General features: G+C 35.6%; 3 protein-coding genes across 4 annotated transcripts in view; 1 reads left to right on the forward strand and 2 right to left on the reverse strand.

Moving 5' to 3' along the window:
• Positions 1-1,928, reverse strand: part of LOC112053838 (uncharacterized) — a 39,818-nt gene extending 37,890 nt beyond the window's left edge. Inside the window, exon 1 of the mRNA XM_052889094.1 lies at positions 1,584-1,928. Coding sequence (XP_052745054.1) covers positions 1,584-1,664 — 81 coding nt within the window. The 5' untranslated portion in view covers positions 1,665-1,928. The remainder of the gene's footprint in view (positions 1-1,583) is intronic.
• The window catches only part of LOC128199462 (uncharacterized), a 480,879-nt gene that overhangs the window by 239,163 nt on the left and 229,877 nt on the right, over positions 1-11,839 (reverse strand). The gene's annotated exons all lie outside the window — the stretch shown is intronic.
• On the forward strand, positions 2,159-11,787 carry LOC112053836 (uncharacterized). Of its 2 annotated transcripts, XM_024093399.2 has the most exons (10): positions 2,159-2,306; positions 3,100-3,232; positions 4,607-4,749; positions 6,205-6,353; positions 6,486-6,617; positions 7,377-7,551; positions 8,186-8,430; positions 8,993-9,061; positions 10,061-10,162; positions 10,987-11,787. In XM_024093399.2, the coding sequence occupies exons 2-10, from the start codon at positions 3,103-3,105 to the stop codon at positions 11,408-11,410; spliced, it is 1,569 nt and encodes a 522-aa protein (XP_023949167.1). In that variant the 5' UTR covers positions 2,159-2,306; positions 3,100-3,102; the 3' UTR covers positions 11,411-11,787. The 2 variants fall into 2 exon arrangements, with proteins under 2 accessions (XP_023949167.1, XP_052745047.1); XM_052889087.1 differs by lacking the exon at positions 8,993-9,061.

Below are 11,839 nucleotides of genomic sequence, written 5' to 3' on the forward strand. Positions count from 1 at the left end.
TGTTCTATAACATGAATGTGGTCAACTGTGGAAAAACCTGCACGGAATCCTGCCTGTTCAATCGGTTGGTTCATATCAATTGTTGGTGTTATTCGACTAAGTATAATTGATGAAAATAGCTTGTAAATGGTCGGTATCAAACTAATTGGTCTATAGTTACCGATGTCAAGGGGGTTCCCTTTTTTGTATAGTAGAACAATGTTTGAGCTACCCCACTGTATAGGTATGGAGCCTTGTTCTATCACTTTGTTAAATAATCTTGTTAAGATGTTAGTTAGTATTGGTGCTCCAATCTTTATGGCCTCATTTGTTATATGATCAGGTCCTGGGCATTTGTCAGGTTTTAGTTTACATATATATTTAAGCACTTCTTGTTCATCAATGGCTTGTACTATACCTTCTGAGTTTTCGGAGGTCTTGATGATTGGACCTACCCTTTCCTCTGCTATGTCATCATGATATCCATAAAGGTTTCTATAGAATTCCGTGGCACTGTCAATTATTTCTTTCCTTGTTCTCATTTCTTGTTGACCCGTTTCTAGTTTTGTTATCCAATTTTTGTGTGTGTTTAAATCCTTGAGACCCCTCTTCGTACTTCGAAATTGTTTCAGGCTTTTTTCTAATATCTGTTTTCTGTGGTCTTTATAATCTTTTCTGATGGCTTTGTTTGTTGTTTTGAATAGATTTTTAAGTTTTGTTTTATCTTCTTGTTTGTTATCAACCCTATATTTGGCTTACTGCTGAGCTCAAGTCTCCTCTCAAAATGACTGGGGTAAGACCAATAGTCCACCTAACTGGCCCAATGCAGATTGGCAGACTTCACACACACAGAGAATGAAGAAAATTCTCTGGTATGCAGGTTTCCTCATGATGATTTCCTTGACCGTTAGAGACATGTGATATTTAATTTCTTTAAATGCAGACAACTGAAAAGACGGACATGCATGCCCCGGTTTTGATTCAAAACCACACAATGAGCTGTGATAGCCCAGTGGATATGACCTCTGCCTCCGATTCCGGTACAAGAATATTCTACCCACACCTCTGACAACTTCTATGCGACATAATACCAGAACACTAAATCTGATTTGGTGGTATAGCCTTGCCATTAGGGTGGTAACTAGCCACAGCCTATGCGTACCAAACCAGACCTGAGCAAATTTAGAAAATATAGAATCCCATACTGACTGAGCTGGGAAACTAAAAAACTTTCAGTAATCAGTAAACACAATTCCTGTGTTAAATTTTTCCTATATGAAAAACTAGCCTAGGTGTGTTAAACCATGATATAAATCTACATTCACTTCAAATTTTAGATTAATCACATAGTAACATTAAATTTTGGCTTTAATAAATTACATAATGTGATATTAGTTATGGTGTTTACTGCAAAGTTTCATCAGAATCTGTTCAGTAATTATTATGTGAAAGGTACCTACCTACCCTAAAAAACTGTGGCGCTATAAAACATTATAAGACTATGACATGCTACATTTAATTAATATGATGTGGGAAGGCGGTTAGATCAGCCTCGGACAAAACTAAAAAGCAGAAACCATTTTTTAAAATAAAACATAACTTACGTCCTCAAATATTGATCCAACGTTGGCAGTCACAAGCAGCAGTGGTACTTTATCGGAACCCATTTTTTTGAACTTCAACATCCCGAAAATGTACAAAAAACAATTATTAACACCCAAACTAAAACGACTGCCTAGGCATTACATACACAGGAGTGAGCGCATTTGACAAGCATACGCCCCATCTCTAAGCACCGCTGATAACATTGTTACAATAACAAATGTTAATATTTATTTGTACGAAGATATCAGCACATAAAAGTTAACAATATCACTAATTCGCCTCCCTCGCCCTTTCGAGCATCTGACATTTGTAGCGAAATACGAACGAATGAACAAAATGACGTTAAGTTATACGTGCAGTTAATGACACACGTTTCATAATGGAGAAACTTTGGTTAAATATTTTAATAATTTGAATGCACACTATTTTTACCACGTTACTTTAAGTGCAACGTATGTTGAAAGTATTCTTAGTTTCAGAAATGCACTTTAATGATACAATAAAATTTCTTTACATTTAAAAAATTATGGTTCTATTTATCGGTCTTGGAAACGGAACGCAAATTTCAATACAAAACATCGTTGTTGGACCCCCACGAGAAGGCCAACCATCCAACCAATGACGTATGACGTTGCGACTCGCGCCTGTTTTACGTCACGCCCTATTTTCAGGGACGTATTTGCTTATTTTTATCGTAAACGTAAATAAATGGGAAGTAAATTGTAAGTGAATAAATTCTTATTCTACGTTAAATGACGACTTCTTTTTTTTAATATCATTCGCTTACGTAGATTTGCATAGGTGTTTAAAATAAACCTAGAAATTCACTAGATCCTTTACCATTAAAGCGAATATTTAAATATAAAAGTGTGATTTGTGAGCTTATTGTTTCTAACATTATTATTTATGCTGTTTGCTATAATTCTTTTTTATTTTAAATAATATTTATAAAAATAATCCTAACATAATATCAGTACGCAAGGCAGTAGTAGGTAGGTAAGTAGGTAGGTAGGTAGGTAATTGTAACATACTGTTTACGAGTTACGACACAGTGTAAAACAGCTGTTATGTTAACGTTCGTAGGTATCATTATTAATGAGTAAAATTATTTTAATTACGCTTCTGTTAAAATTCTTCCGTGTCATGGGAAACTGGATTATGTATTCATTATTTGTTATAATATAATACTGTTTGTTTTGATCGTTGGCCTAATTATTAGTTACTTACTAACCTAGTTACCTGGTTTTTTTTCTAATTATTAAAATAATAAAAAAAATCTAATAACTCTGAAGTAGTTGATAATAACGTGGTTAAATTGTTAAGTATTATTTATATTAATAATTATTCCTTGATACTAAATTAGTAGAGATGCGTAGTTAACCTTAAATATTCCAGTATTAATAAACGAGTTTAATATAATTTTAAATTTTCATTTTTTTTTCTTTATTCTTTCCCGTAGGGAAAAGGCAATGGTTTTAAATCTTCATTTGAAATATTCCATTTTTAAATTTTCAGAATATGGCGCTAATAATACTCGCATGGATGTTGTTCTGCGGCGAAGCAGTATTAGGGCATGTTTACAATGCGGTGGAAACGGAAATGTTTGCAATACCAATCAGTCCCAATCTGTTCAACTGGACATATCAAGGTGTGTCTAATTAACCCATTTGATTTTTTTTACGAAACTTTGAGGTGTTTTATAAAGCTAGAAGACGCATACTTCGTCAGTGTTGCTTAAATATTTTTATAATTACTTTCAGTTTCAATGAAACCTGAATGAATGCCTAAAGTCTAGGCTCTAGGCCATCGATCCATTAGTATATGAATAAGGTTTAAATATTTATACAAACATACCGATATACAGAAATTAAAAAAAAAATAATGCCAGATATTTTACAATTTTCATTATGCTAACTCAATGTTTTATGGTTGAGTGCTAACTGAACTGAGTTGAATTTAGTCCTAATAAAAAGGTATTCGAATAGTGCTAATCTGCTATTCTATATATCTATCTCTCTGAAAAAAATACATCCTGATTCGTTTAGATATTTTGAAGTTACAAATGGTGTAACGACTTCGTTTTACGAAAATATACGTATTTATTAGTTACACCTATCTAGGTACAATAACAGTTCTCGATCTGGCTGGACTATTGTAGTATTTTATAACGACCTCGCAGTTGATAGATACATACATAATATACAGCCTTCTACATTATGTACTCTGTGCCTCTGTGGTGGTGTTGTGACTCTCAATATCAATGCAATATATGCAATATATATAATGGTTCTGGGTTCAATGCCCAGCTCGGGAAAATTTCGGATTTTGTAATTTCGAAATAGGCTTAAGTCTTGTCTGGTGGTAGGCATTGACCGTGGCTAGTTATCACCCAAAGATGACCAAGACGTATTTAGACGTACGTTCCGGTACGATGCCGCGTAGAAACCGTCAGAGTTTCCTCTTCCATCTTAGACTGCATCGTTACTTCATCCTCAGTCAGTCATGCATGCAACTCGCAATTCACTCTAATATTTTGGTTGCCTGAAAGTGACCATTATGAAGCGATAATGCAATCTTTTTGTATCCTACTTCTTATTTATTTGTTATATTGTTTGTTTCCTTGTTTTTTTGGTATACAAATAAAGTGTAAAGTCCACTGTCCAAATTTTGAACAACAGAGAGAATTAGTAAAACGTCATGTTGGGAGCGAAATAGAAGTTGAAAATCTAAGCAGCTTAATGCTAGAGACGAAGGAGAAATGGGAAGCTATAAGATTTTATCTGGAATAAATAATAAAGTGTATAAGTGTAAGTGTGTAAGTGTAAGTGTAATAGAGCTCGGTGATACATAGACAGTGGTGTTGGTGGTAGGTCGAATTGGCAGGAACACCAACGCATAGGGGTCAGGAGGGGCTTTTTTTAGCCAGTAGGAGTCCGACACTATCCGGTTCAGGATGTCCATGATTTTTTTTCCTCCTGAAAAAAAATAATAGTGTATAAATGAATATTTTCCGTGTACACAGAATTCGATCAGCAATACCGCTTCCACGCGTCGCTGATCGGCAAACCGGAGCTCCCACCGTGGCTACGCTACATATACAGCGGCCGACATCACTCGGGATTTATTTTTGGAACACCACCAAGGAGTACCAAATCGCCGATCACTGTAAATTTGTTTTCACGTTAACGTTTATTTCTTTGAAGTTTCGATCGTCTTATTTATTGCCTTATCGTAAAATTTTCGGACCGTTCCGTATATAAATATTTAGAGCGAGTGAGATCACCGTTTTGAAATTAGATTACGGAAATTGAGAATAATTAATATTTAAAAATATATTTTTTAAGTCAAGCTTTAGAGCATATAGCTCTAATATGTAGCGCAAGATTAATGAGCTCAAAATCAATTGATAGTTTCGATGTTCCCATGACCACTAAGCCTCATTGGTCCAGTATTAGTTGACCTATGTGGTTTTGGGTCACGAGATCCTGGACTAGTTTAGATAATTTAATAATTTCTTAGCCCTAAGTCTAAGTCCATATCCCCTCTCTGGAGAAGGAGGACTGATCCTGTGGAGGACCGTTAAAAAAGACTGATGATGATAATGATCATGGCAACCGTCCTACTCTATTATCAGATCAGCTCCTTGTATTATTGCATTCTCTCTATCAACCTACTTTGTCATCGAAGACACGCCTTTCGCCACACGAAGGCACTTATACCATATTTTAATAACACCAAACATCTGAAAGTGGCTCTAACTTCGCATCCATAATCAACACATACTCAGGACTGGTTAGGTAAGTAGATAAATGCTTATAAATTCTAATACAAATACTCAAATGTTTATCTACTAACAGTGTTATTGTTATGCTCTAATGGTGTGTCGCTCTAATTACATGGAATTTGTTTAAAATCCATTTTACGTTAAGTGTAACTAGCTTGTTAACTCGAATCGTTAAAGTATTTATGTTAATGAGGATTTACTGATTTTATAAAAGGTATGCGCCATGCATTATGCATTGACGATAGATAAAACGATATATACAGATTATCCATGTACGAATGCTTATGTTTTTTATTCTTGTCTAGGTTAATAATTAAAATGAAAGCCTTTCAAAAGTTGGTTAATAATTCTGTAACGCCTACAGAATTATTAACCAAGTACCTACAGGACATTCGCAACTCAGCTCGCATGAAATTAATTTTTTCATAGATTCTGTGGGAATCATGGACTTTTTGTTCTGCTCTTTAAATATGTATAATATAGAGATAAAATGGTTATCTCTATATTCATCAAAATCCATTAAGCAGTTTAGCCATGAGAAGGTAATAGACAGATGGACTCTCGCATATAATTATGTATACCTGATATTAGTATGAAAGATGAATTTAACGAAATGTTTAAACGTTACAAGAGACCAAGACCCAGGGTACTTAGTCTTATAATTTCTGAAAATCGAAAATCCAAAAAGTTTTATGAAAGAAAGTTATGTTTCTAAGCGTCTTTAACTGATGTATGTGATAACTAAAAGGTATAACTGCCCATCTTCACCATTTCTAACTTATTACTTAGCTTAATTTCGTTTACTTTACTGATTAATAAACTGACTTGTTTTTCAGTTGGAAATAATAGGCTTGAATAGACAAGATTATGAGACTCGTCGAGTACTACTGACTCTCAACGTCACCCCCAAAGATAACATGGCAAAACATGAAGTGGAACTGAAGATCGACAATCTAAATGTTGAGGATTTGTTAGATGAGCATAGGTCAGTCATAAACCATGGATCGAACGAAAACGAATGACAAGTTTAGTTTAAATCTGTAGATACTTCACATCACTTTAGTCTTAAATAACTTGTCCTTTGCTTATTTACCTAAATATCGAATATTTTTCACAGAATGACGCGCCTTAAGGACATTTTGAGAACGAAATTATGGACTGAGAGTAGCAAGGATTTGTATCCTACATTTCTAGCTTCGGCTATCGATTTAGGGGCACGCCTACCTTTGAAACCTAGCGATGGAGAAGGGTGAGATATTTGTAATTATCTACTGTACGCTATATCGCTGGGCGGTAGGTACTTCTTTGCAGGTAGGGTGGTAACTAGCCACGGCCGAAGCCAGTGCCAACCAGCTGGTATCCCACCACCACCTTGACCTATTAAAAAAACCTCAATTTGCTCGTCCTGGGTTCGATTTTGAAATTGAGGTTTTTTTAATAGGTCAAGCTGGTGGTGGGATACCAGATTTCGTCTTGTGATTCCGCTCATACCACAGCACCACGGAGGCCGACAGAACTTACAAAGTAGATATGTGTTGGCAACGCGGTTCAACAGATCTACTCACTTCTTATTCGATCACTCTGAAAGCACCTACGAGCTATGCTCGGATAATATTTACGTCATCGTTTTTTCTTAAGTCGTCATTCGGATAATATTTACGTCATCGTCTAAACAGAATTAAGCGCAAAATCCATCAGAATGTAAGTTTACAGAAATATAATATAGCTATATTAGATAAATCATAAAACGGAAAACCATTTACCCTTTTATTTGTACATGACGTTTCCCGTTTCCGTATGATTAGGGTTATCATATAATATAGCCTATAGCCTTCCTCGATAAATGGTATGTCTAACACTGAAAGAAATCTTCAAATGAGACCAGTAGTGCCTGATTTCGTGCGTTCAATCAAACAATAAAACTCTTCAGCTTTATAATATTAGTATACTTATATAGGAAAAGCGGATAATAATGAATTTGTCTAATTATTGAAATACCTAATTTCAGTCTCGTGGTCCGCTTGGGTAGTTCAATGGCATTCTCATCTGAACTAAAACGGTTAAGGGAGGAGGTCCGTCCCCTATCACGACTGCCGAGTTGTCCTCGTGAATATAAGCGAACCACTGTCGAACGCCTTTTCCGAGACGCAGGGTTGACTCTTGATTGGTGCAGCTTCGAACTGGTAAGTTAACCACGTACAACATCCTCTAGTAATCTAGTTTATTTCCTGGAGGTTCTTAGTAATAGTTGACGAAACCAGATAGCCCACCTGATGGTAAGCCTATTAAAGATTGCCCACTGCATGGTCAGGCCTGATTCCCTATAGGATTCAGAATTTACTTATTCACTGTTGTTAGGAACTGTGGAAAAACTAAAGAGATAAATCACAAAAAAATCAAATTTTTGTAAAAAGAATATCTTTGTCATTAACCTAGTTAAATGGCCAACATTAAGGCCTGGATATCATTTACCTATTTATGTAACTATATATTATGGTGCCTTAAAGGGAGCTTCAAAGCCTCAATAGCTCACCGGTTAGAGCGGTCGGACTCAACACGGAGGGATGGTGGTTCGATCCCCGCCTATTTGGTCTATTGTCGTACCCACTCTTAACACAAGTCTTTCCCGACTAGTTAGAGGGAAATGGGAATATTAATCATATTAAATAAAAAAGATATGACATATTCTTTTTAAAAAAAAAACAGCTTAAAGCAACCACGTTGTTAAAATGCTGATTGAGGAGCTTAGGGTAAATAAAACAAAGGTTTTACAAAATCTTACCAGTTAGGTAATTAATTATTGAAATCACCTTTCAGTACAACACAATATACAAAGATCGTACAACAGAACATCTAGAGTACCTAACGGAGATACCGAACACATCAAAATCGGGCAAATCAAAGGGGCTAGAGACCGAGGCATGGTCCGCGCCGTACAAGCAATCGCTGCCGTCGCGCAGTTACGTGCAGCAGTTGACAGCAGCAATTGCTGCTCCAATGGCGTTACTGCTGCTGTCCATTGCTGCACTCACTGCTGTGCTGTGCTTTCACTATGCTGCCATGTGAGTAAACTCATTCTATAGACTTTGTTATGGACAGACCATCGTTTTTTTTATTTTTTATATAATAAACCTAAAAATTTATCAACCAATCATTCTATTGCGGTTCTTAGACTATCTAATACCTCGACCCAATATTTTAAACCCATAAGAAAGACTTAAAAAAATTTTAGCCGAATCTTAACCATTGGATCAAAGGCGAAATGTCTATTATATTTTATTTGCCTATATTATTTTCATTAATGTTTATTTTATTCTCTTTAAAGTTGACAGCTAGTGACGTAATTTACATTTTAGTTTTAATGATATTCGTTTTAAATTTTTAAAGTATGTCTTTTGTTTATTTGCGTATATTACAATTTAGTTTTCGTTCATTCACCGATTTGCAATGACCATTGTACATACAGCCTTACTTTTTTTGTTACTTCTTTTATTTTAATCTGTGAATTTCAATTTAAACTTCTATTATGTTCCGGTAAATTGAATTTGTTCTATTATAATTTATATATGTATTTCTTTAAGTTAATTATTAATTAATAATTAATAATTAAATATCACCTTTCAGCCCTGATCCACAGTCCGATAGTTTCCTTGAGGGAATTTATCACATTTGCGAAGAATATAAAAAACGCAGGTGCTATTTTTTTTAAAACGATAGCAAATATGTTTTTTTGTTAATTTAAAACATTAACTGTGATGTTTCGGCAGCTTGCATTAACCATTATTAAAATATTTTTTATAACATGCCTGGCAATTTTTCATAGGATGGTAGTCCGGGCCTGGCTAATTAGATTAACATTAAGTAGCTTTCTGCTTTCTATCTACATCTCGTATATAACTTGTCATGTATGCCTACCTTAAAATTGTAAATACTAGGTAAATAACGTTACATTATAATTATAATCTATTTTGCGATATAGGTACCTACCTACTTATGTAGGTACGTGAATAATGTAGATTTTAGGTAGGTACATACATAATTAATATTAACGGACGTAGTTTAGACTGCATAAGTACTACGACAGACTTTTTTTTTTATTCTTTACAAGTTAGCCCTTGACTACAATCTCACCTAGTAAGTGATGATGCAGTCTAAGATGGAAGCGGACTAACTCGTTAGGAGGAGGATGAAAATCCAGACCCCTTTCAGTTTCTACACGGCATCGTACCGGGAAGCTAAATCGCTTGGCGGTACGTCTTTGCCGGTAGGGTGGTAACTAGCCACGGCCGAAGCCTCCCACCAGCCAGACCTAGACAAATTAAGAAAATCTCAATCTGCCCAGCCGGGGATCGAACCCAGGACCTCCGTTTTGTAAATCCACCGCGCATACCAGGCAGGAGGCAGTCAATTAATTTCATATTATTCTTACCTCCGACTAATTAGACTGACTTTTTCTCTTGATAACAATTTCCCCCTTATATAAAAATATGGATTAAGATTTAATTTTCTTCAAAGTAAAGTGAATCTAATCGTTATTATTTAAAGTTCATTTTACTTTGAAAAAAATTGAGGTTTAAATCCTAATCCATGTTTATAAATAACCGTTAGGTATTAACCAAAGGCAATCTAATTCAAACTTGCTTCAGACAATAATTTAGGCCACTATAAGTAGGTACTTATTTCATATTTCAGAGCCCACAATTCTGCCAAGGTGGAACTTTGTAGATACGGTACTGGCAACACTGACCAGACTCAAGTAGGCGACAATACGAGCCAGAAGAGTTTGGGTCCTAGGTGAGTTTGTTAAAAATTGGGTAAATATAGCAATGGAAAATAAATATTATTAAAGTAACAAATAGAATATTAAGGGCCAGTTTCACCATCTACTGATCAGTGTCAGATTGCTTAATCAAATGTTTTGTCTTTGTTATCTATATTATTGTTGGTGACTGGTTGACATCAGAAGCGTATTTAAATTTTAAAGGGCACAACACAATTATTGAACGAAAGGGTCTAACGATTCCCAACATGAATGTTACCAATAATAATCCGTCGAGACTTCCCGGAGAAAACCCGGACTTGTAATCGATGGATGTAGGGTTAAGGGTGCTTTTCCACCAGAGATGTGCTATACAGCTATGCTGCGAAGATGTGAAATCTACGCTACGAAAATATGTGACCGTTTCCACCAATACTAAGCTATGAAGCTGTACGAGGAAGATGCGCTATGTAGTTCGACAAACGCAGGAATACTGTAGATACTCTGTTCTGCACATAGCTCGCATCCTTCCATATAAAAAACAATGTCTTAGTTGAATCCATTTCCATCAGTGCTAAGCTATGTGCACCAATGAATATTATTGGTAAAGTAGCGAAGTAGCGTAACACATATCTGGTGGAGAAGCACCCTTAGGATGACCTGTACACCGGTTCTAATGTAAAGTTCCGTTTAGAGTTTTGGACTATTCAACACATGAGCTGGTAAAACCGGAAAGTCGTTATTTACTCGTAAATATGACCCAAGGGTCATTTTTTTTAGGAAAACTGCTTTCTGTCTAAGTTTAGACATTGAAAACTAAGTTTTAATACAGATTATCATATGTGACTTATTGTTTCAGCCCAAACAACAGCCTGGCCCGGCCCTACAGCCCAAAATCGACCACCAACTTAGCCGCCAACTACAACCGCCCACAACCACCGCCGTACATTGGCACCAACGCTCACCACCGCAAACCGCACGACCGGACGCCATCCACACACTCACACACACCAGAACACAACCGCCATCTTGTTCTAGAAGAATCCTTGAAACTGTTGAATGAAGCTAATATCACCAACGAATTCGAAAATTTGCTTTTACAGAACAAAATAATCGATCTCACCGATGGAACCGATGATTATGTGCCCATAAAACCGGATTCAACCGAATATTTGTCGATGAAACCGGATAAAACCGGTTATGTCTCGAACAATCCGGATTTGGACGATATAAATGTACCAGAACTAGCCAAATACGGGATTTCTGGTATTGGGCAGATTTGACATGAAGTCAATGACAGTTCCGAACCGCCTGTCAAAACTTGGTTCTGTTAGACATTTTGTATGTACAAAAAAATGTCTGTTCTCTAGTCATTTACCAATATTGTATTGTAGGAGGGTAGATTTAGACAAACAAAGGTTCATAGTTGTAAATGATAAACCTTTATCGTTATTAACCCATAATCGGCTCACTGCTGAGCTCGAGTCTCCTCTCAGAATGAGAGAGGGGTGGGATTAAACCTTTATAATTTACTTAATGACGTTGGTTATTTATTACATGTTATAAAAAATTCAATTCAAATGTTATTATAAATCACGACTGTAATGTTTCTAGTCAATTTATCTACTAGTCAAATAATAAAGCAATAAAAATATAAAAATATATGTTCTTTTACTAAAAAATACCCTTTTTTGACAAAATCTATATCTAAA

The sequence above is a fragment of the Bicyclus anynana genome, chromosome 24 (genome assembly GCF_947172395.1).
Source record: "Bicyclus anynana chromosome 24, ilBicAnyn1.1, whole genome shotgun sequence".
Classification (NCBI taxonomy): Eukaryota; Metazoa; Arthropoda; class Insecta; order Lepidoptera; family Nymphalidae; genus Bicyclus; species Bicyclus anynana.

Bases quoted from the DNA above. Each gene is read 5' to 3' on its own strand.
- LOC112053836 (XM_024093399.2), top strand. From the start codon at position 3,103: ATGGCGCTAATAATACTCGCATGGATGTTGTTCTGCGGCGAAGCAGTA. The intron at 8,431-8,992 runs GTGAGTAAACTC...ATCACCTTTCAG, and splicing joins TGCTTTCACTATGCTGCCAT to CCCTGATCCACAGTCCGATA. The intron at 10,163-10,986 runs GTGAGTTTGTTA...TTATTGTTTCAG, and splicing joins CAGAAGAGTTTGGGTCCTAG to CCCAAACAACAGCCTGGCCC.